At 56.8% G+C, this 24,200-nt stretch overlaps 1 protein-coding gene across 2 annotated transcripts in view; it reads left to right on the top strand.

Annotated features, from left to right (window-relative positions):
- Positions 1–24,200, top strand: part of SLC6A11 (solute carrier family 6 member 11) — a 113,082-nt gene continuing 88,882 nt past the window's right edge. Inside the window, exons 1-4 of one of the 2 annotated variants that reach the window (XM_070050007.1) lie at positions 1–429; positions 3,064–3,198; positions 3,894–4,034; positions 7,632–7,722. In XM_070050007.1, coding sequence (XP_069906108.1) covers positions 195–429; positions 3,064–3,198; positions 3,894–4,034; positions 7,632–7,722 — 602 coding nt within the window. In that variant the 5' untranslated portion in view covers positions 1–194. The remainder of the gene's footprint in view (positions 430–3,063; positions 3,199–3,893; positions 4,035–7,631; positions 7,723–24,200) is intronic. The other variant, XM_002713050.5, reaches the window with a different exon arrangement.

Genomic DNA, 24,200 nt, shown 5'->3' with positions numbered 1-24,200 from the left:
CTGAGGCGGCGTGGGCGCCCCACGGGCCGGGCCGCCGCGCGCCGCGTCCCCAGTCCCGTCTCCGCGCTGGCCCGGCCCGGTCCCCAGCTCCACCCCCTGCCTCCTCCTCCCGCCCGCTCGCGCCTCCTGAAAAGCCAGCCCGCCCGGGGCGGCGGCGCAGAGCCGGGCCGGCGCACGAGGCAGCCAGCGCGGCCATGACTGCGGAGAAGACGCTGCCCCTGGGCAATGGCAAGGCTGCCGAGGAGGCGCGGGAGTCGGAGGCGCTGGCCGGCGGCGACGCGGCGTCTGCGCGCGACCCGCGGGACAAGGCGGTCCAAGAGCGCGGCCACTGGAACAACAAGGTGGAGTTCGTGCTGAGCGTGGCCGGGGAGATCATCGGGCTGGGCAACGTGTGGCGCTTCCCTTACCTGTGCTACAAGAACGGAGGCGGTGAGGCGACACGTGACGCGCGGCGGGTGGGGCCATTGAGGGCGGGGAGCGAGGGGGCGCGCGCGAGACCCCTGCCGCGCGTGCGTGACGCGGGACCGTGGCCCAGGAGCTCGAGCCCGGGCCACCTGTGCCGGGGCGCGCCCCTGGGCCTGGCCCACCTGTTCCAGCGCGCGTGCGCACCGGCCGCTTCGCGCCCAAGCTTGCCACCCGGCGGGCGCACGACGCGTTCTGTGTGGAGCGCGAGGTGCGGATGGAGCCCTAGCGCTTTCGGGTCCGGCCCTCAGGGGACGACCCCCCCGGGCAAGGGACGCTGTCCCCGTGTGATGGTGCAGGCTTCGGGGGGCTTCCCGAGTGCGGGGTGTTGCGCGGAGCCGCTCGCTCGCAGGGCCTGCGCGCGGCCAGCCTTGTGCACAGCAGACGGCCCCTTGGGCGGGTGAGGAAAACGAGGGTGGGAGAAGTCGAAGGGGACACCGAGGCCCGGGGCGCCTTCCTGCCCTCCCTGGGATTGGCCCCGTCGCGAAGACCCTTCCCAGGCCTTGGTGCTTGGGGTCTTTCCTGTGGAGGAAGTGGCGCCGAGCCGTTTCTTATCCTGGCCCCCGAGTCCCCACCCCAGTAGCAGCGGCACCCATTTGATGTGGACACGATGTGTGGAGGCTTCGGGACTGGGGCAGGGGCGGGGGGCGGAGAGGAGGCAGGACAGCGAGGGGAGCCGCGTGGTGGCCGCACCTCGGTTGGCGCCAGACGCTTCCGGGAATATGCAGGGCTCCTGGCTCAGAGCACGGGGTTTCCGACCCAAGGACCCCCTCCAGGGGCCGTGCGCGCGGTCAGCAGGGCACCCCGGCGGGTCGGAGGGCCAGCCATCTGGTTGCACTCTCAGGTGGCGTGGTTTCCCCAAGGAACGGCTGCGTCTGTGTGTTCCCCTTGCCTGTTTGTGGTGCCCCTACCGCTCCCCCACATCCTCAGACCCCCCCCCCCCACCTCCCCTCTGCCAAGGTTGCCCCGAAGTCAGCTGGCAGGGACGGAGCAGGAAGGGGCAGCGCGGCCCAGGCCCTTCCTTCGCAGACGGTGGTTGCCAAGGCGCAGGCTGCCCCGGGGCTGCTCTGCACTGGCCATGAAGTGGCCGCGGTGCTGGTGGCTTGGCAGGAGCACAGGGAGTGGACGGGAGGCTCCAGGCCCGCCCTGGGCTGTGGGTCCTGCCGCGCTCTGCAGGGTCAGCTTTTGTTAAGCTGTGATGCCCACTTGGAAACCCGTCAGGGGAACACCAGGCCAAAGCTAGTTTAACACATTTTTTCATACAGGAAATTGTTATGGCAAAGCGAAAGGCATTCCTGAAAGCAGAATACAGGGTAGATGGGGTGAATTACAAATTCTGCCATAGTTGTTTTTTTTTTTTTTTAACCAAAAGGTTGTAGTGAGTAAAGTTTAAAAATGAGTCATTGTAGTTTTTTTTTTTTTTTCTTTCCCTTTCCTCTAACTTGCCAAGACTCTCCAGTGGGGGCACAGATACCTCTGCCAAGCCCCAGGTATCGTAAGGATTCCAGTCCTGGCTCTGCGAGTTTCCCCACACCGTGAGGCTTTCAGAGAGGGTGGTCTGCTGGGTTCTGGAGTGGTCTCAGGTAGATGGCGGTGGTCCGGGGGCAACACCTGACAGCTCCTTTTAACCCCCGAGACTCCTGTTCAGTGCACAGACACCCTCACTCGGACACTTGTTGCTGCCTCCTATGGCTGGATTATTGGCTTGGTGACTGCTCACCTCTCTAAGAATGCCTGCCAAGGGTTTCACGAGTGCTGTTGTGTGACGTCTCCCACTCGCCCCTCGCTCGGAAGAGCTAAGACCCTTCTGGACCCTGGCGTGCGCGGCCGTTCTGTCGGGCCTGTCGACCCTCGCCGGTACAGAGGCTCCACTTAGCCAGAGCGCTTGCGGTTTGTGAGATGTGAGTGTGAGGACAGCACGTTTTGCCGCCTGTTTCTGGGGGAGAGGGCAGGAAGGTTTGGGAAGAGCCCCTGGCGGTGGTAACAGCTCCGGTTCACTGCCGGGATTTGATCCATTCACACACGGGCCCAGGCCATGGACGCCGGGTTTGGGACGGGAGCTGCGTGGCCGCTTCCCAGACAGGTTCAAAGCCAACCTTGCTGGGGAGACCCCCGGCACCCTCAGGCCCTAACTGGGCTGTGGGGCTGGGGCCACTTAACTCTTTGTGGCCTGACAGTACTTATGGAGTAATTCCCTGAGGATACTTCCCTTGATGGAAAAGGTTGGATTTTTTTTTATGTTTTGCCGAAGATGAAGGGTTTTCCTGCCTGATCTGTCGGGAGGACTTTGAAAGGACAGATGCGACCTTCCTGGGTGGGGAGGGTGGATCTGGCCTGTGCTGGGACACGCATTGCTTGAATGAGAGAACTGAGCAGATGAAGCTTTATGTACCGTCTCCTCCGCCCAGCGACTCGGTCCCCCGCTGAGCAGCTGGAGCCGCCTTGCACAGGTGGGGAAGCCGGGGCAGCGGACGTCAGGGAGCACAGGGCGGGAGCTGGAGCGGTGCTCAGAGGATGCCGGCCTTGCACATGGCGGGTGCTTGTTGCGGACTCCTGGAGCCGCCGGGGTGGTTTTAATCGCAGTCCTTTGCCTCCTCACAGGGGCGTTTCTGATTCCCTACGTGGTGTTCTTTATCTGCTGTGGCATCCCCGTGTTCTTCCTGGAGACCGCCCTGGGCCAGTTCACCAGTGAGGGCGGCATCACGTGCTGGAGGAAAATCTGCCCTTTATTTGAAGGTGAGTGCGGCGTCAAAAGGCGACGTGCGCATGGCAGGCTGGGAGGGGTCGTGACGTGCGCGTGGCAGGCTGGGGTCATGACGTGCGCGTGGTGGGCTGGGGTCATGACGTGCGCGTGGTGGGCTGGGGTCATGACGTGCGCGTGGTGGGCTGGGGGAGGGGGTCATGACGTGCGCGTGGCGGGCTGGGGGAGGGGGTCATGACGTGCGCGTGGCAGGCTGGGCGGGGTCGCGACGTGCGCGTGGCGGGCTGGGGGAGGGGTCACGACATGCGCGTGGCGGGCTGGGAGGGGTCGCGACGCGCGTGAGGCAGGCTGGGGGGGGTCGCGATGTGCGCGTGGTGGGCTGGGGGGGTCGCGACGCGCGTGTGGCAGGCTGGGAGGGGTCGCCTTGTGCGTGTGGTGGGCTGGGGCGGGGGGGTCGCGACACGCGTGTGGCAGGCTGGGAGGGGTCGCCTTGTGCGCGTGGTGGGCTGGGGGGGTCGCGACATTCGCGTGGTGGGCTGAGAGGGGTCGGATGTGTGGATGGTGGGCATGGGTGGGGGGGTCGCGACGTGCACGTGGTGGGCTGGGAGGGGTTGCGACCTGCGTGTGGTGGGCTGGGAGGGGTCGGATGTGTGGATGGCGGGCTGGGGGGGGTCACGAGGGCTGTCTGCAGGCGCCGGGCTCACGCGGCGCCTTTGCTGTGTGCTTCCAGGCATCGGCTACGCCACGCAGGTGATCGAGGCCCATCTGAACGTGTACTACATCATCATTCTGGCCTGGGCCATCTTCTACCTGAGCAACTGCTTTACCACTGAGCTCCCCTGGGCCACCTGTGGGCACGAGTGGAACACAGGTACAGCCCTCAGGGCACCCTGGGGTCAGGGTGTCCTCGTCCCTGAGCTGGTGCCGGCCTCTGGGCTCTGGTTGTGAGCCCAGCATTCCCGGATGGACTCGCTGAAGCTGAAGGGTCAGTTCTGGGGGCGCTCCGGGGGTCGACGCCTTTGGCACAATCAGGAGAGCGGTGGTTGCCTTCCCTGGGCAGAGTCGGGGTCTGAGAAGAGACCCAGGCTGGGATTCAGGCCACCAGGATGACCGTGCCAGCTCCGGCTCTCCCAGTACCCGGGTTTCCTGTGTGAGATGAGGGGGTGAGGGCTCCCTCCGGGGCTGTACACGGCGGCCCTTGAGGCTGACCAGGCCTTAGCCCAGCAAGCAGCAAGCTTAAAAGTGTGCGTGGTTGTCAGAGTTTAAAAGTCATCACATGAAAACCCAGACTTCAAGCTTCTTTGAGAAGCCCCAAGCTCGGGGGACGCCAGGCCCGCGTTCCCGCACTGCCGCCGCCACCGAGGGCGGTGCCTGACAAGCTGCGCAGTCTTTGTCTGGGGATCCTGTCGTTGTCCTCGGTTGCCACGGGCCCCACCCGGCTGCCTTTGTCCTCTTGATTCAGCCGTTCACTAGCCGTCCCCACCCTGCACTGGATGCTTTTATAGATGGCTTTCGGGGTTTGGACCTCCTGTTTGCTTTTGCATTTGCTGACCTATCAGCGTTGAGTTTTAGAATCCCAGGGAAGGCAAATGTTGCCCAGCCCCAGCTTCGGTGGCTATGCTTACAGCAGACATCGCTAATCAATTGCGGCACTCTTTGCATCCGAGTCTAGCCTTGGCCTCAGAGCCCCTGGCAGCAGCACGCCAGGCAGCGCTGCCTTGGGATAGGCGTTGGTGCACTTGCTTTAACCTGTTCATGTTAGCACCCGGTAGCTAGATCCCTCCTGCAAGTGTCTGATTTGTAATGAAGACTTGGGCACCCAGGCTGGGTATGGGCTGTGAGTTGCAGCCTTGGGCGCAGGAATTGGTGTGGTGGCGAGAATGGTGACACTGAGTGCAGCAGCAAACCCGGCTCCCCTGCCGGGCATGGCTTCCTGGAGGCGGTGCCTCCTTTCTAGAGTGCTGTAGCTCTTCACCTGCCTTTGGCCAGGGTCTTCAAGAAGATGTACATCAAACTGCAGCTCGGGACACGTGCCTGGAGGCCTGGGAGTGCCTGCTGCTGGTGCAGTTGTGTGAGTGTATCATCTGAGGATGCTCTGTTCACACACACACGCATGCACACACGCACGATCTGGGTCGTCTGCACAACCGCCCATGTCTGCGCCTGACTCCGTGCCGGTTCACAGCTGAAGATGGACTCACGGCCAGGAGGGTGGCAGTGGCCAGCGGGGAGAAGGCAGAGGTGGGATGGATCCCACTGGTGGGAACGCAGCCCAGTGGGAGAAGAACGGCTCTGTGGAGGAAGAAGCAGGTGTCTGTGTGAAGTAGCACAACCGGAACAAGCGGCTGCACTCAGCCGGCCCTGCCCCTGCCTGTGGATGCAGCTCTTCCGTTAGGAAAGCAGCTTCATTTCACCCGATGGCTGACCCTGCTCGTCCGCTGTGTGTTATTTTGAGTCGCGTCGGTTCTGTGTCTTAGTTGGTGTTGAGTTTGTAAACTTAATTTTGCCTTTGCAGTTGTATGAATAGCACCATCGCAAATGCTTCATTACTCCTTGTTTGTATATTATTAAACATTTTAATAAAAATGGCCAATCTTGGGTGGTGGAGTAAGTTTTTTTTCCCCCATGCTCTGGGAATACAATGTGTGTAATTCTGGTTTATTTTTTTATTTTTATTTATTTTTTTGACAGGCAGAGTGGACAGTGAGAGAGAGACAGAGAGAAAGGTTTTCCTTTTTCCGTTAGTTCACCCCTCAGTGGCCGCTGTGGCCGGTGCACCATGCTGATCCGAAGCCAGGAGCTAGGTGCTTATCCTGGTCTCCCATGTGGGTGCAGGGACCCAAGCACTTGGGCCATCCTCCACTGCATGCCTGGGCCACAGCAGAGAGCTGGACTGGAAGAGGAGTAACCAGGACAGAATCTGGCGCCCCAACCGGGACTAGAACCCGGGGTGCCAGCACTGCAGGTGGAGGATTAGCCTAGTGAGCCATGGCGCTGGCCCTGTAATTCTGTTTTAGAGAACCTGAGACAATCCAAGCAGTGCCCACCCCCGAGAAGGGGTTGGGACGCATCCAGACACATCGCCCCCATTGCTGGTTTCTCGGCCCCTCTCAGGCCTGAGTGTGTCCCCCCTCAGTTCCTTTCAGAATCTAGTGAGCATCTGCCGCGGTCATGGGGAGGAAGCAGGGGAGCAGGAGTCTTCCAGGGCAGAGCCAGTGACACGTGCAATGTGCCCCACGTGTAGAAGCAGCGCCTGCCCCAGAGACCGTGGGTGCAGCTGGGAGGGCTCGTCAGTAGGGGAGGGGGCAGTGGTGTCCCGGAGAAGTCGTGCTGGGTATGCGGGGCCCTGGGTAGTGAATGTGGGGCCCTGGCCTCTGGAGGCAAGGTCTAGCCCTGTAAACAGAAGGGCTTGTGCCCCACGTCCCACGGTGGTGGACGGCCCTGGGCACTGGCTACAGCAGTTTGTTCTTATTCTGCAGGTGACCTCATAGGACAAGGAGAGGGTGCAGGGGAGCATGAAGAAGTGATTCCTTCAGGGAACTCCTTTATTTATTTGAAAATCAGAGTGAGGGAGAGAGAGGGAGAGACAAAGGCATCTTCCATCTGTTAGTTCATTCCCCAGATGGCAGCAGCGGCCAGGGCTGGGCCAAGCTGAAGCTGGGAGCTCCATCCAGGTCTCCCACATGGGTAGCAGGGGCCTAAGCACTTGGGCCGTCTTCTGCTGCTTTTCCCAGGCCAGTGGCAGGGAGCTGGTTCAGAAGTGGAGCAGCCAGGACGGTGCCAGTGTTGCAGGTTGTGGCTTTACCTGCTACGCTACAACTTCAGCCCCAGGGTGGGGTTGGGCGGGGGAACGCTTCCCAAAGGAGGGGTTCGCAGGTCGCCCTGGGCCTTGAAGATGAGTGTGCGAATGCTTTTAGCTGAGAATTCGTCCGCAGGTCTCATGAAGTGCGCAAAGGCATTTGGTAAATCCTGTCCGAGTGACTGGCTGGAGGGAGGGACGACGACACCGGGGCTCCCTTGGCGAGCAGTTTCATCCACTCTTCCTATCTGCTGTAGTTTGAGCCCCTTGTTCTGTAAAGGGGCACCGAGTCTTGGCTGCATACACACCTGGGACACTGAGGGACCCGGTCCTGTGGGCGCTCTGTTCCCGTGTGGCCGCTGAGGGGCCTGAGGCAGGGCAGTGGGGAGAGTGAGGATCTGGGGACAAGGCTGGGAGAGTCGGAGAGGGCGGCTGGGGTGCACAGGGGTGAGAGACGGTCGGGCCCCTGCGACCTGCTGCCTCCTGATGGCGCCGACTGTGTCTCCGTCGCTGGGTGTATGTGAGGTCTCCATGTCCCTGCCCCGAGCTCCTTGGGGGCCTGTGGACATGGACCTGCTGAGTGCGACCACCTGCTCGTGCCGTCGGCTCTGGGCCTCGTCCAGGATGTGGGTTAATCGTCGCGTGCTGTCTGTCTTGTTTCCCCTGCAGAGCGCTGTGTGGAGTTCCAGAAACTGAACATGAGCAACCACAGCCACGTGTCCCTGCAGAACGCCACCTCCCCTGTCATGGAATTCTGGGAGTAAGTGGACACGAACTCGTGCACCTTGTGCCAGGCTCCCCTGGCCCTGCCCTCGCCCCAGCCTGGCATGTCCTGGCTTCGGTGGGCACTCACCTGCCCTGGGAGTGAGCGTGAGGAGTGGCCGCAAGGGAAGCCTCCTTGCTCCTTGGTAACAGCTCGCGTGCTGCCTCTCGGGGCAGGAAGTGCCTGGTAAAAGGCTGCACACTTTAAAAATTCATTTGGAACAAACGAGAAGCTAAAATGCGTTTGCAGGCAGCCGAGTCAAGGGTGCGCTTAGCCTGGAAAGCGGAGGTCCCGGGGGCTCGGTTTGCTTGCTTTCAGCAGCTGGGCTGGCGGGCGGGAAGGAAGCAGGTGCCCTCTAATGGATGGAGCCTCCAAAGAGGCAGGTGCTCAAGGCCGAGCTTGATGTCACGGCACCGGTATAAGGTATTCAGGAAGGGGAGGGCCGTCCCTGGGACGTGTGGGAGCAGAGCCGCTGATTTTCCCGGGGATGCATGTAGTTTTATGAGCGTTCCAAGGCATCTGTGGCTCTCACAGGACTGCCGGGTGCGGTTTTGTAGGTTGCACGCTGACCAGCCCCAGCAGGCACTGTTCTTGTTGTGAAGTGTGCCCCCCAGAATTATGTAGCGTAACGTGCACCAGGACCATGGCCTTGGGGTTCCTGCGGTAGAGATGGGAGAACCCCCAATCCCAGGCATGGGGCCCAGGCCAAATGCTTTCTGATGTTTCCTGTGTGAAAGCCCTGGCTTCACTGAAGAGCTCTCTGGCCCTGACGGGGGTGGGGGACTGAGTGATGGTTGCGCTTTTCCCAGAGGCTGTTCGGCCCCTTCTGTCTCTGGAGGCCGCCCTGCTGAGTGCAGATGCGTCGGCCTCACGCTCAGCCTTGGGTTTGTTCTGCATGTGTGCATGCCCCAGGGTACCCAGGCACCTCGTGCATATTTAAGATGTTTCCATTCATGCTGTCTTTCTCGGTCCCTTTGCCGCTTTGGTCACAGAATTCCTGAGACAGCGCAGTTTATAGAGAAAAGGGGTTAGGGTTCGAGCTGGGAAAGTCCAGCTCGGTGGGTGAGAGCGGCTCGGGCTGCTTAAGTGTGTGGCGGAAAGCAGAAGGGCCCGTGGTGGGCCTGTGTGGGAGGGGAGCATGAATGTGTATTTGTGTGTGCACTTGTGTGTGAGACAGAGTAGGGAGGGAGAGAGAAGAGAGGGACCAGGCTTGCTTTATAGCAAGCTGCTCACAATACCTCACCCGACCCCCCCACCCCCCTTCCCCACCCCGGTGAGACCCCCTCGGTGAGAGTGAGAACTCCTGAGAGGCAGCACCAGCCCCTGCCTGAGGCCGGGCCCTGCGACCAGACACCGCCCACCAGGCTAAGTCCCAGCACTGCATTGTGGGCTGCAGGTGACATGTGCTGGAGACACACTTTGTCCATGTGGCCGTTGTATCCATTTCTCGGATTACTTTGTAACACCTTTGTGTCTTTGCACAGGGCCATGAGCAACTGTGGCTCTCTCATCTCCCACCACCCCCTACATGCTGTTTCCTGGGCCGATTTGCCTACATTGTGTTTACGTTGTATTTATCCAGGACCTCTGGGTGGCCATTCAGAGGGTGGCTCGTTTGCCTACTGTTGATTGGCACACCTGCTGACTGGTCATTTCTGTTGTGAGTGGGTGACTGGAGGTTTCCACGCTGCGTCCCTGTCTTAGCATCTTGTGCCATTGGCAAGGGGGACCTGAGACCCCGCAGTTCACAGGCCAGAGGTGGATCTCTTGCAGCTGTGCAGGGTGGGAAGTCCAAGATGCGTCATTGCATCCTGGTGGAGGAAGAGAGCCAGCGCACAGGGCAGGGGGGGAGGAGGAGGAACTCAAACTCCTTTGGGACCCTGGCCCTGTGCCCGTGGTGTGAATCTGCTTGTGAGACCAGAGCCCTTGGAACCCGGTAACCTCCTGGAGGCCGTGCCACTCTTCCCCGTGGACTTGGGGTGCGTGGTCAGGGCGCAGCTAATGCTGGAGAGGCTTCGTGGGCAGGGGGAGGGCTCCCTGCCCCCTCTGTTCTATCATACAACACAGCAGCATGATTCCCCGATTTCTGCTGAAATGGGAGTGACAGTTTGTGCAGCTGCAGATGGGGATGGCTCCAGGCCTGGTCAGTTTTTGTCTTGCCAACAAGATGGATGTGAAACGGTGCCTCTTGAGGCTAGATCTGCCTTCCTCCAAAGACTTCTGAGCTGGGACACCTTCTGGTGTTTGCATTTTTGGCTCTGTGAACTTGAAGTCATACCTCTTCCATGTAGATGGTCTCTTCTTATGGATGGGAGTCCTTGACCCATTAGAGTATTATTGGCTCTATAAATATCTTTGTCCAGTATGTGACTTTCCTTTATTCTTTATGACATGGAAAAGGTTCAATTTCATTGAAGTCAGGTTTCTCAGTTTTAATCTTTGCTTCCTCTTCCTTGTTCTCTTCCTCCCCTCCTCCTCCTTCATGCCAGAGAGAGAGAGACAGACAGACAGAGAGACAGAGAGATCTCCAATCCTCTGGTTCACCCCCCAAATTCCTGCAGCAGCCAAGGCTGTGCCCGGCCACAGCAGGGAGCCAGGGACTCGGCCCAGGTCTCCCGTGTGGGTGGCCGTGACCCAGCCACTCGAGCCAGCACTGCTGCTTCCCAGGGTCTGCAGTGAGAGGAAGCTGGAGGCAGGGGCTGCAGAGAGGAATCAAGCCCCAGCACTCCGACTGGCGTCATAACTGCTGTCTCCGACACCTGTCCCTCAGTCTCTTCCTTGTGGTTTGCACAGGCGACGTCTTACTGAAGATATATTTCCCTCCCCCAAAAGTTGTAGAATGTTTTCTTCCAAGAATTTTAAAGTGTTGTATTTTTCAATTTAAGGATATAATCTATCTCAAGTTTTTTTTTTTATCTAAGGTAGAGGTCCAGTTTTATTTTTGTATCAGTAACTGACTTCTCCAGTGGTACTTACTGATCATCCTTTCCCAAATGTTCATAATGCCAGTTTTTCTAAAACCACAGACATGATTTTCGGCTCTCTGCTCCACTGGTCTTTCTGTCTCTCGCTGCCTCGATGCCACCAGAAGTTTTATTGTGAGGCTTAAGGCAGCACCTGCCCTCCCTCTGTTCTTTGGTCTTAGCCTTCCCAGGGAGTTCCTGGATCAGCTTGGTAAGTTAAACAATAAAAGTCAAGAACAAAGCAGCCCCCTGGTGTTTTTGGTGGGAAGTCTGTTGAAGTTGCAGCTTTATTGGAGGGAGCTTTAGGATTGAGCCTCTGTGTCCATAAACATGGCACACCCAGCTCTCTGTGTGCTGAGGGCGTGTCCAGTCATGCTGCTGAACCGTGGTTTACAGAGCAGTGGCATTTGGGTCACCGGGTTACGAGTCACAGACCTCTGCATCGTGGTCTCAGAATGGCCGTCCCTAAGATGTGAGGGTACTTTGGACAGTTTATGGAAATAAATGGATTACAATAAGAGTTTATTTTGGTGCAAAAGATCTTGAAATCCATGCTTTTTTTTTTCTTAATATGAGTTTTCCGTGAACTTTCAGAAGCTCTTTCATAAGTGATAGGATGGAGGTCTCTTTGCTGGGTGGGGCTCTATGTGTTTTTCCAACACCACTGCACTGTGGTTTCTTGGAGGGGTGTTAGACCAGCTTGGGACCTGCACATTGGAGGAAAGCATGGAAAATGCATCCTGAAATCCTAGACTGAACAGGGTTCCTGTGTCAGTTCTTGCTGTTTTGCACCATCAATTTCCTTTGTAATACATATGGAAAACCCTCATTGAATTACTGTTTGCTTCATGTGTTTGGTATGTTCCACAGTAGACTGTGGTGAAGTTGAACCTCTCTGGTTCTGCTGCCTGCTGCCAGGCTGTGGAAGGCCCTCAGTAGAAAGGATGGATGGGTGGTTGAGGAAGGCAGGCAGGCAAGCAAGCAAGCAGTGTGTCAGAGAATTCTGGGTGAGAACCATCAGCAGGGCTGTGGCGAGCACTTGTGCTGTCTTTAGGCTTTTCCCTCAGCAGCACTGATCATTCCCAGGACCCCTGTGCAGAATCAGTGGTCAGTTCTTCTCAGACACCAAGTGGCAGGAGGGGACAGCTGGCCTGGGTCCTCGTGCATAAGGACCTTTCTACCTGGTACTCGGTCATCCCGAGTGAACGTCCATGGGGCGTGCGCCATCATTTGAGGTTTCTGTTTGGGTTGCATCTTTATCCTTTTCATACTACACTGCTGAACCCTGTGTCCTGAAAGTACTCGGCTACTGGTCTGACACTCACCTGTTTCAGAAATACTTGGTTAGACAGCTCTCATTCACCATTGTTTCCGCATAAGGGAACTTGAGACACAGATCATGGAAGATGCCTTAGAGCATCCTATGAGAAGCTGTTGGGCCATGTGAGTTCAACAGCTTACTTACAAGGCATTTGAAAGGAACTGAGTTGGGGCCAGCGCTGTGGCACAGTAGGCTAAGCCTCCACCTGCAGCACTGGCATCCCATATGGGCACTGGTTCATGTCTTGGCTGCTCCATTTCCAGTACAGCTCTCTGCTATGGCTTGGGGAAAGAGCAGAAGATGACCCGAGGGCTTGGGCCCCTGCACCTGTGTGGGAGACCCAGAAGAATCTCCCGACTCCTGGCTTCAGATTGGCCCAGCTCCAGCCATTGTGGCCGTTTGGGGAGTGACCCAATGGAAGGAGGATCTTTCTGTCTTCTTCCTCTCTCTGTCTGTAACTCTACCTCTCGAATAAATAAATAATGATTTAAAAAATACTAAAAAAAAAAATAGACCTGAGTGGAGAATTGGGTATACCATGTAAATGGACAGGCCAGTCAGAAAGATGTCTGACAATGTCAAAAGCACAGCAGACTCCTCATGAAATTCTCCACTGAGCTGTTCTGTTCTTTGCTGTGTTTGAACATAACAAGCTCATGTATGTTTGAGAAGCTGTGTCCTTCAGTGGGGATGCCCATGTGTGTTTGATTAAGCCAGTGATTCAAACCAATTTTTCTGTGGAATAAATGACAGTCTTTCCTCCCTCTTTTCTTCCCACCCCCACCCTATGCAGCCCATCCTCCGAATGCTAGGATTCCGCAGAACACAGTTGGGAAACACTTTGCTAGGAAGTGAGGTCAAAGTTGACCTCTGAGACTTGAGGTATTTGAGACCTAATTCCCTTTTCATGTGACGGCCCTTGACGTGTTGGCTCAGTTTCTCCTCTAACTCTCCTTGCTGTCTCCCTGCATGGCTGGTCCATGATTCCCCACTGCTGTCAGGTCTCCATGGTGTTCCTCCTTCCTCCCCACGCAGCCTCCAACTCCAGGGAACCTCACTCACGGCCATGCTGCTAGGACAAGGTAGACTTCCTCAGCTACCTGTCAGTCCCTCCGTTCCACGAACCTCTGAGCTTCTGGTGTGTTTGTGGAACATGGGGCTCTAGCCTCTGAGACAGACCCATAGGTTCACGCAGTATCAGTCGTGAGGCTCTGCTCCCCTGCTTTGCCTTGGCTGTGGGCACCTGGCACAACACACTCTTTGTGTTAGGGTCTCATTTTCCTTTCCAGGGTCTGAGCAAAACGAGCGGCACAGCCAGTGAGAGAAGCTCAGGTCCTTGGGTGGCTCTGAATTCTGACTGGCAGGGGCCTGGGAGTCAGGGTAGCTGTCTTCCCTGTGTTAGATGTCAGAATCTGCCATCCTGGTGTCCCTTCACAACCCATTTTGCGTGGGCGTCCATCTGCAGGTCTGTGTATTGAGCTTGTGTCCTCTGGTGGGATGGGGTGTTAGCAGGTGCGCAAAGAGTAGTTCAGCATCAGACAGCCCAGGACTTGTCTTCACTTCCCTCCTCCAGCCTCCGCAGGTACTGGGTTTTGCCGGCAGCTCCCTGCTCAGCGCATGGACAGTCGGAATCAAGGCTGCATAGCGTCCACTCCGCAAACATATGGTGAGAGCACATTGAGATGTAAGGGCGGCCGGTTCCGTGTCCTCACTTGTAGGACGGCACCCCATCTCTGTGGTTTCTCGTCACTGGAGGAGTTCGCGCTTGGTTTTAAAGCCAGGTAGGCATTTTAATGGATGTCTTTGAGGGGAGGAGGGACTAGAGTGACAGGCGCCGCTCTGTGTGGAACGAGGCACCTCCTGCGTGCCTCTTAGGTGCGTCTCCGCTATGCCCATTGCCCCCTGTAACATGGTTCCTTTTGGTCCTGTGGATGTCCTGGGCTTGTTCCATGGTCAGTCTCTGGGCTTCTGTTCTCTCTGCCTGGAAGATGGCTCACCACCTCGCTGTGTGTCTAGCTCCTTCCTGCCTTTGTTGTCATCTGAAGCTCTCCCCCAGCAGCCCAGCAGAGACAGCACCCCAGTCACGCCCCACCCCTGCTCCATCTTACGTCCATGTGGTTGTTACCTCTCCTGCTTGTGCCTTTGGCTCCTTGCTGTGCTCTTTGTCCATCAGAGTTCAGGCCCAAGTTGGCAAGGACTGTGTGTGCTCTTTTTTCTTTTTTTTTTTTTTTTTTAAGATTTTTATGTATTTTAAAGTCAAAGGGAGACACACACACACACACACATGCACACATACACTACACACAAAGAGATTTTCTATCTACTGATTCACTCCCCAAATGGCCGCAACAGCCAGGGCTGGGCCAGGCTAAAGCCAGGAGCCTCTTCTAGGTCTCCCATGCAGGTGCAGGGGCCCAAGCACTTGAGCCATCCACCACTGCTTTCCGAGGTGCATTAGCAGGGAGCTGAATCAGAAATGGAGCAGCCGAGACTTGAACTGGAGCCCATATGGGATGCCGGCACTGTAGACAGCAGCTAAACCCACTATACCTCAGTGCCAGTCCTCTCTGTGTCTTTAGGTCACTGTCATCCTGCCTGGACATTCTAGGTGCTGAATTAATTTTCGTGCAAGTAAATGAATGGATGCGTGAGTGGTGGATGAGTGAGTGAGTGTTTCTGAAGCCCTGGGGCTCAGTGTCCTTGTCTGGCGATAAAAAATTATGAAAAGGAGACCTGTGCTGCGCCCAGCATAGCTTTTGGAAAGGTTTGAACGTAGAAGCAGGCTGTGGTTGGTTTTCCCATCTGTGAGGTGGGGATTAGCCCTGTCCCCTGCGTACCAACCGTTCCAGGCTGTTGTAAGGATTTAATGAGATGATGTTTTCTGAGAACTGGGGTAAGTTCTAAGTGGGGTGTGTGAGTTCCTTCCCGTTGCTTGAGGCTCACGTCCAGCCCAGCCTCTGTCTCTGCAGGTGCAGGTGCACACGTGGGCATGAGCTGCCGTGGCTTGGGCTGGGCCTGTTTGCCTGACGTAGCCTTTGTGCCCTCTGTGCAGGATTAAGGGTGCCCCAAAGTCCATTTCCTGGGCTGACAGAGAACATAGGGTGACACACGTGGCTCTGCTAGCCTGGATTACCTGCCTTGACCCCACCCCCAGTGTGTCACCCCCCACGTGGCTGAAGTGCAGATTTTAGCAGCCACCGTCCACCGTACGCTCTCTGCTGCCTCCCAAGTGTGCGGCTGCAGCAGCAGCTTCTCACAGCCTCCATCTGCTCTCCTGGAAGTGGGGCAGCCGTAGCCGCCTCTTAGGGCCGTCGAGAGCATGGAGTGGGACGGTGCTCAGGCAGCATCCCGCACAGTGGAGAGCTCAGCGCCTGGATTTACCCGGATCTCCGAGCACCCGTGAGGACTCCTGCCACGCTCTTCCCAGAAGACTCATCGGCTGGGCTTGGGCTGTGCCTCCCAGCGCACATGGTGGACTCCCTCGGTGCCTTTTCTTCACTTGACAGTAGTAGACGGTTGAGGAGGGCACTGCCCCTCCCTGGGGAGCATACAGCCTTGTAGAGAGGAGGGAAGTAGGGGAGGGTGTTTGGACGGGTCCCTGCAGGAGGCTTGCTCAGAGCCAGGATGAGGAGACCCGGGAGTCTGGACCTGAGGAGAGACTGCAGAGTCACTGCTGCCTGGGCTCAGTTGTTTTTTGATTATTTTTTAAACAATTTATTTATTTATTTGAAAGAGTTACAGAGAGGCAGAGGCAGAGGCAGAGGCAGAGGCAGAGAGAGAGAGAGAGAGAGAGAGAGAGAGAGAGAAGTTCTTCATCCACTGCTTCACTCCCCACATGGCTGCAATGGCCAGAGCTGTGCCAGTCCAAAGCCAGGAGCCTGGAGCTTTTTCCTGGTCTCCTACATGGGTGCAGGGGCCAAGCACTTGGGCCATCTTCCACTGCTTTCCCAGGTCATTAGAGGAAGCTGGATTGGAAGTGGAGTAGCCAGGACCCGAACCAGCACCCATATGGGATGCCAGCACTGCAGGTGGTGGCTTTACCTGCTACACCACAGCGCAGGCCCCCTGGGATGGTTTTTTCAGGGTGGGTAGAAGTCCATGAGGCTATCCGTGGGGTGGGTCACTGGTGTGCAAGGTGACAGGAGGAGCCTGGGTGGGAGCACAGCCTGGGTGGGTGCAGTGTGTGCTGCGGTTTGCAGATTCTGCTGCATCAGGGCCTGGGGGAGGGGCAGAGACCAGCACATCTGTTCACTTAAAGTCGTCCCCTCTGACCCACTGTTTGCTGTCCATGCTTTCAGTTACCGGTGATCAGCCATAGCCCAAAACATGGATGGAAAATTCCAGAAATTTTATAAGTGCCAAATTGTGCACCTTTCTGGATGACATGTTGAAACCTCACATCATCCTATTCTGTCCTGGCCAGTTAAGATGTGAGCCATCCTGTGTTGGGTGCCCTGCTCGTCCACTGTCACTGAGTGGCCATGTTGGGGTCTGGTTTTCCATCGTGGCTGTGTGGTCCTTGTGTCCAGGTGACACAGTACCTAACAGTGGCCCAAGAGCACGAAGACAGTGATGCTGGCAATGCCAGAGAGAAGCCACAAGGAGCTTCCTTTAAGTGACAGGTGAAGTCCACCTAACAAAGGGGAGACAATGCGTGCTGTGCTCGCTAAGATCCATGGCGAGCTACTGTGTTCCTCTCTTAGGGTGCCCAGTTTACAAATTCAGGCAGAGGGGACAAGTGTATCCTGGGCTTGGCACTGCCTGCAGTTCAGACATCCACTGAGGCTGTGGAAACATACCCCCCATGGGTGCCATGAGACTCCACTACAAGTCTTAACTGAGTACCTACTATGTGCTGGGCACCGGTGGGGGTTCTGGGATGCAGCACAGAGAGAGCAAGGCCTTCTGGGTGACCTGCGTCGCAGACATGCTGAGAAGCAGCAGGGGTTCCGTGGGGTCGTGATCACCCTGTCCTGAAGAAAGAGCTGTGAGGATGGGGATTGCGGGGGCAGGGTCCGGGCAGGCCCCTGCTGAGAGGCACCTGGGCAGGGCCCTGTGCCCAGTGAGGCAGCTTTGAGGTGGGGACATCGGGGAGCGGTGGGGACAGTGACCCTGCTGTGGGAGGATGTTTGGGGGTCTGGGAAATGGCAGGTGGTGGGGAGGCTGCAGCGCAGTGTAGGTGAACTTGGGGCCTCTGCAAAGGGCTGCCTTCCAAGACTGAATCCATGGAGCTGTGTGGTCCTACCTGGAACAAGGCAGCCCTGCCCCCTGCCCGGCCCTGCCCGCCCCGGGCTGCCAGGTGGAGGCACTTGCTGTGGTCCAGGTGCAGGATGCCAGGTAGGGGAAGGCAGGGTGGAGGCAGCCCTGGGGGATGCTGGTTCTTTGGGCTTGGCCGTGCTGTGCCCTGAGGCAGGTGTGGGAACGGTTTCCTGACTCATGAGTGTCTCCGTGGCCACCTGCTTGCTGGAACACGTTGCTCGACCCCACACACCCTTGGCAAGCAGTTGGGAGGCTCTGGATTTGCCTGAACACTGAGCTCGTGGGTGCACCTGTGCCTTCTACCCAGATCCCACTTCCGAAAGTTGGTCTGTGGCATGAGACACCCCCCCCCCCCAGCCTGAGCGTGTCCATGGTGAGCACTGCTTGTGACGACTAAAGGAAAAAAAAGAGGACTTTTGTAAAACGTTCTTGAATGTGATAGCAGTTCTGTCAGTTAGGCAACACCTGCTGCAAATGGGCGAAGCAGAGAATGTGCTGATGTGGAGAGGGGCTGGAAGACAAGGCTGAGTGGATAGAGATAGGTTGCCGGGCAATCAGGCTGTGTCCCTTGTCCTAAGTGCTCGGGATTAGAAGTGTTTCAGGTTCTGAAATATTTGTATATAGAGTAAGACATCTTGGGGACGGGACCCATGTCTAAGCATGAAATTGACGTGTCTTCCACAGCCGTTGCACACACATAGCCTGAGGGTAGCTTCGTTCAGTGTTGTAGTGCATCTGTGTTCTGACTGTAACCCATCACATGAGGTCAAGTGTGGGACTTTCCATGTTTCAGATTTGGGGAAAGATATTTGACATAATGCTGAAGATACCACTTGGGAATCTCACATCCCATATCTGAGTGCCTGGGTTTAAGTCCCAGTGCCTCTCCCAATTCCAGCTTCCTATTAATGCACGCCTGGGAGTGCATCAGTTGATGGCTCAAGTGGTTGGGTTCCTGCTATCCACATGGGAGACCTGGATTGAGTTTCTGGCTCCTATGTTTGGCCTGGCTCAGCCCAGCTATTATGGGAATTTGGGGAATGAACCAGCAGATGGGAGATCTCTCTCTCTCTTTCTCTCTCTGCCTTTCAAATAAGTAAAATTAAAAATTTTTTTTAAAGTTTCAGATTTTGGAATTTGAGTTTCACATTTTCAGATCAAGGCTGCTCAACCCATGCTACCATAGGCCTAAGAATGTATCTGTGTGGCTTTGTACCAATAGAACATGTGTGAAAAGATGTGCGAGAAACTAGTAAGAGGCCCCACAGTAGTGGGTGTGGGGGTAAGAGAGAGGAAAACGAGTGTTTTGCTTTGTGCTTTTTCATAGTGTTTGCATTATAAAAAATTTTAAGCCAGGAGCATGAGTATATCATAATTGGGAGCAATGAAGTTATGCCCTAATGAACCAACCTTCTTGTGAAAATATTTTACGGCAAAAATGTAGATCATACAGGTGGGCTTCCAGGCATCCAAGCTTGGCCTCGCCCACCTTAAGTGTGCTCAGAACACGTAGGTCCACCTGGAGTTGGACAAAACCATCTCACACAAGCCATATGTTGTAACAGCGTGGAAAACAGGGTCTGGCACTGTGGCACGGTGTGTTAAGCCATTGCCTTTAGTCCCGGATTCCATAAGGGCTCCAGTTCGAGTCCTGGCTGCTTCACTTCCAATCCAGCTCCCTGGTGATGCATCTGAAAAAAACAGTAGAAGATAGCCCAATTACTTGGGCTCTTGCATGCACATGGGAGATATGGATGGAGTTCTAGGTTCCTGGCTTCAGCCTGGCCCAGCCTCTGCCACTGTGGAATTTTGGGGAATGAACTAGCAGATGGATGATCTCTGTCTCTCTGTAACTCGAATAAATATAGTAATAAAAAAAAAAGAAATTGTAAAATAGAATGGCTGTATGGGTATGCTTTTACACCATCAAAATTTCAGAAAAACTTAAAAAAATTTTAAATTTATTTTAGTGCCAGTGTTGTGGGTCAGTGGGTAACACCGTGGTCCGTAGTGCCAGCATCCCATATGGGTACTGGTTTGAGACCTGGCTCTTCCACTTCCAATCCAGCTCCCTGCTAACCCGCCTGGGAAACAGCAGAAGATGGGCACCTGCGCCCACATGGGAGACTCGGGACAAGCTGCTGGCTTTGGCCTGGCCCAGCCCTGGCTATTGCAGCCATTTGGGGAGTGAACCAGCGGATGGAACTCTGCCTCTTTCTTCTCTTTCTCTGTAGCTCTGCCTTTAAAATAAATAAATAAATAAAAATCTTTAAAAAATTTTATTTTAAAGGCAAAGAGAGTGAGTGACAGAGTTCTCCCATCTACCGGGTCATTCCTCAAATGCCCACCGCAGCCAGGGCTGGGCCAGGCTGGAACTGGCAGCCCTTGGGCAGCAGGGCCCGAGTACTTGGGTTATGTCTGCCGCCTCTTAGTGTGCACATGATGGGGAAGCTGGAATTGGAAGCCTAGTGGGGCCTTGAACCCAGGAGCTCCAGTGGTGGACACGGGCATCCCGAGCAGTGCAGTGCCCAAGTGCCCGCCCCGAATCAGAAAGTGCAGAGTCAGAGATGGCCTGTGTGTTTAATAAAGGAAGCAGCACACAGTGGGCTGTGTGTCCAGGCTGCTGAAGTAGGCAGGGTCCTCGCCGAGGTGCCCAGGTCAGGCCCTTTGTGTTCGCCATCCGTGAAGTAGGAGTCAGGCCTCCCTTTCACCAAGCAGCATGCAGCTCTTCTCCACTGCCTGTGCTGGAGAGCACCCAGGGCCTCTCATCTCCGGGGGAAGCTCTGTGCCCCAAGTGTCCACTGCAGCAGGACCAGCGCATGCCTCAGAGGGCGATGGGGTGCACACACTAGCCCGAGAGCTCCTGCCGAGGGTGGAGGTGCTGCCTGTGCGTGCAGTGGTTGAGGCGCTATTTGGAAGTAGCTTTATTCAAGGCATGGATCCTGGGACTGGCTTTGGGACCAGACAGCTGGAGTTTGCATCTGCTTGGTCCTGTGTCAGTCTTGACCTTACTTCAGTCTCAGTGCTGTTCAGTTTCTTTCCGTGGTAGAAATAACCATTACAGCAGCAGAAATAGCGACGGGGCTTAGTAAGTCCTGCATAGCTCTGATCTGTTATTTGCATTCCTGACCATTAACAATGAAAGTGTTGTGCAAAATCAGCCAGGAGTGTTTGGGTTTTTTTCAGATTGGATGTCTGTAACGAAGAAGCAGTGAACTGACCTGGAAGCGTTTTGTCTGAGCTCCCTTTTCCTTCCTGTTGTGTGCTGTTAGGGGGGAGGGAAGGAGCAGAAGGAACTTGAACCAGCACCCGGATAGGATGCCCGTGCTCCAGGCAGCGACTTACCTGCTACTCCACAGCACCAGCCCTAGGTTGTTTTAAAGACCATGAGAAGGTGTATACAACTGTCCAGATTCAATACTCACATGCACACACACCTGCTCACCTGTGCACCTGCGGAGTGGGGGAGTGAGGAAACACCCAGCGTGGGAAGGAGCACCAGAGCTGGGGCAGCCTGACTCCTCCTTGCCGCTGGGGTCCCTGGGCGAGTAATTGTGAAGCTGGCTTCCTTGTCAGTAGAGCCAGAACTGCATCCCATCCCCCACCTAGGATGGTTTGAGCGACAACTTGTCCAAGTCATGATAGTGCAAAGGCAGCGCACATTCGGCTGAGTGCAGACTTGGGACTGTGAATATGGATCTCTTCCCAGGCTAGCGCTCTGTAGCCCCACCCTTTGTCCAATGCTGGCCGACTCTGCTGCGGCTGCCCAGGGGCCCTGTGGTCATGAGGGGACACAGCCAACGCCATGCATTGTGTTGGGTTGCTAGGCTGTGGTGTTCTGAGGTTGGGTGGGCTTAGGCACAGAGCGCCTGTGTCTCATGCACAGGGAGGTGCAGGTGGTGGAACTGGGCAAGCCATGGGCAGCAGGGCGTCACTTGTCGGTGTTAGCTCCTCCCAGTCTGCCCACTGCCACCACCCGTCCCACACTCACATCTGTTTGGCATCTCAGATGGCTTGAAGTGACTTGGAAAGAATGGCCGGCTCCTGGTGGGATGCACCTGAGCTGGGAGCACAGCCCATCCTGACACGACCTCCTCATCCAAGGTGTCTCTGGCAGGTGCAGGTGACTCTGCTGACCACTGTGCATCCGTGTTAAACAGTGGCTCAGCCAGAGGACCTCACAGGGGCCAAGGGGGCCAAGCTGGCCCGTCCAGCCTTGCAGAGCAGCTTTCCTTGGGAACACAGGGAGCGGTAGCTCTGCAGCACTTTGAGGCTGCCTGAGTCCTGCTGGGAAGGAGCAGAGGGCAGGGGGCAGGAAGCCCGGGCTCCGGGGTCAGTGAGGCCCTTTGTGCCCGGCAGGGTCTGTGGCCCTCGAGTGCGGGTGCTCAGCAGCTGTGCAGCCTCCCCGTGGTGCACTCCACCTGCTGCCCTGAGTGGTGCCTGTCCTGCTCCTCTCCTCCTGTTCCCTTGGGTCTTACCCCCAGCCATGGAGGAGCAGAGCGTGCACTACACCTGGGTCAAGAGACTGGGGTTCGAGGCCACCGGCTCTGTGCCTGTGGGTGGAGTGAGAGTCTGTGTGGTGACTGAATTCCCTCTGAACGGTGGGTGTTAGCAAAGCCACATGCACAGAGGGGCCTGGCTGTCTCCCCCCGAGTGTGTGCCCTGCACCAGGATAGGAGTACGGTGCCTGGGCATGCTCCCAGGACCCAGTGGACACCTGACACTGTGGACAGCTCCCAGTCTGGGCTTACTGTTCTGTCCTAGATGTGCATGCCCGCGTTCAAGCTCCATTTACAAAGTGGGCGACACAAGAGCTGACAGCAGTAGCGATGAAACGGAGCAGTTGCCACAGCACGCGTGGTCATGAAGTTGCTCCTGCACTCTGGGGCCATCGTAAAGTAAGAGCTGCTGGGGTGGCAGCACCACGGTGCCGGGGCCGTCGTCCATCTGATGGCCATGGCAGCTGCCGAGTGACCTGCGGGGGCGGGGAGGGGTGTCGTATACAGCCTGGACATGCGGGCATGGGTGGTTCAAATCCTCCAGGGACAGGCAGGGCGGGGAGGGGTGGTGTGAGGAACAGCGTTCGGTGTAAAACTCGCAAGCTGCCTGGGTCTGGAGTTTGCTCCGTTGGCCGTTTCAGAGCACAGCCGACCGTGAGTCTGCTGACCCCACAGACCGAGGAGGCACCGCGTGGTTCTGGAAAAGCAGAAGTGGTGTGCAGAGAGCCCCTCCCTAAGGTTTTGACAGGTGTGCCGAGGGGTGCGTCGCATGCCGTGCAATCTGCCCCCACAGCTTTTCAGGTGTGTGGGTCGGTGGTTTTGAGTAAACGTGAGGGGGGAGAAGCCATCAGTGCAGTGTGGGGCCCTTCCCAGCCCACCCACTCCCCCACCTCCACACAGCCCCTCCGCTGCCGTCTGCGGATTTGCCTCTTCCGGGCATCGTGTGTTCACGGAGTCCCAGGACCCGTGGTCTCCTCTGCTGTGACACACTAATGTCTTCCCCTGGCGATCACGTGGTCCGTGCTGCGCTGGGCTGAATTCTGCCGACACGGAGCAGCAGCCACTTGTGTGCGCACGGGTGAACAGTGCTGCCCGCGTGGAGGTGCAGCCATTAGTGTCTGCTCGCGTGAGCGGTTCTGCTCTCAACATTTATGTACTTTCCTCTCATGTTTTCCATTCTCTTGGGCGTACGCCCGGGGTTTCGCGTTTAATTCGAGAAGAACGTGCCACGCTCTTTTCTGTGGTGGCTGAACAAGTTTGCCTTTCCTCCAGTGGTGTGTGAGGGTTCCGGTTCTCCAGGTCCCGCCGGCACTGGTCACCGCTGCCTAGTCTGGCACTGGCTGTTCCTGCCGACGTGAAGAGGGCTCTCGTTGTGGCTTTAGTTTGCATTTCAGTGAGGGCTGCTTCTACACGGGAAGGCGCTGGGTGGGACAGAGCGTCTCAGAGCTTCTGACATGCCCGTATTCTCACAGGCATGTCCGTGGAAGTGTGGAGTGTGCAGGGATCTCTCCAGGAGGCTCTCGTGAGGTCTCAGTGCTCCCTGTACCTGGAGGATGAGTGTTCTTTGGGAACCGTTAGACCAGGACAGGGCTGTGCACACTGCTCTCTGGATCCTGCTTGCTGCCTGTTTTTATAAATAGAATTTTATAGGAAGAAAGCCACTCCCGTTCATTTACAAACTGCTTGCGATTGCTGTCACACCGCAGGGGTCGTTGAACTGTTGGGTCAGAAGCTGTGCAAAGCCATCAGCAGGGGAAGAGGTAATGACCGGTGGCCTAGGCATGCCTGGTCCATGACGACGTACTGACCTGTCACACAGGTAAAGGAAGGGCCTGGCCCTGGGGCTGGTGCCTGTGGACGGCGTGGAACATAGAGTGATGGACCCGGGAGGGAGATTCCAGGCCTGCAGGGAACAGCAGCCGGTGAATGCGGGGTGTTTGGGGACTGATGGGGACTTGTGGGATGGAAGCAATTGAAGAGGCGTCTCCAGACCAGGCTCCCCAGGGTCCCAGCTGCACCCTCGTGACCACACGGTTCTGGTCTTTGTGCCCCAGCACGGAGCAGAAGTGCCTTGTGGAGCTCACGCCCACCCCTTAGAGCTGGACAGGTGTGGCTTCAGGTGCTGCCTCTGCCTTCTAAGCCGCAGTTGCCTGTGATGTGGGAAAGAAGCGGCTGGGAGGGCTGATGATGCAGCTCCATGCGTGGCAGGGCCAGCCCTGGTGAGCTGGCAGGAGGTGCTAGCTCTCTGGGACCCTGTCCCTCCCATTGTACCCCTGAGAGTGGGGCCTCCTGCCTGTTCACCCCGAGGCTCTAAGCGGGGCGCTCAGCGTGTTTTTCGACACTCAGTAGGCGACTGCTGAATGGTTGATTGACATAGAGAAGCCCAGGATGGAGGGCAGGGGAGGGACTCGCTCGGAGCCCCCGGCTTGGTTT

Source organism: Oryctolagus cuniculus, chromosome 10 (genome assembly GCF_964237555.1).
Source record: "Oryctolagus cuniculus chromosome 10, mOryCun1.1, whole genome shotgun sequence".
NCBI lineage: Eukaryota > Metazoa > Chordata > Mammalia > Lagomorpha > Leporidae > Oryctolagus > Oryctolagus cuniculus.
Note: the sequence above shows the minus strand (reverse complement) of the source record. Positions and strands in the feature narration are given on the sequence as shown.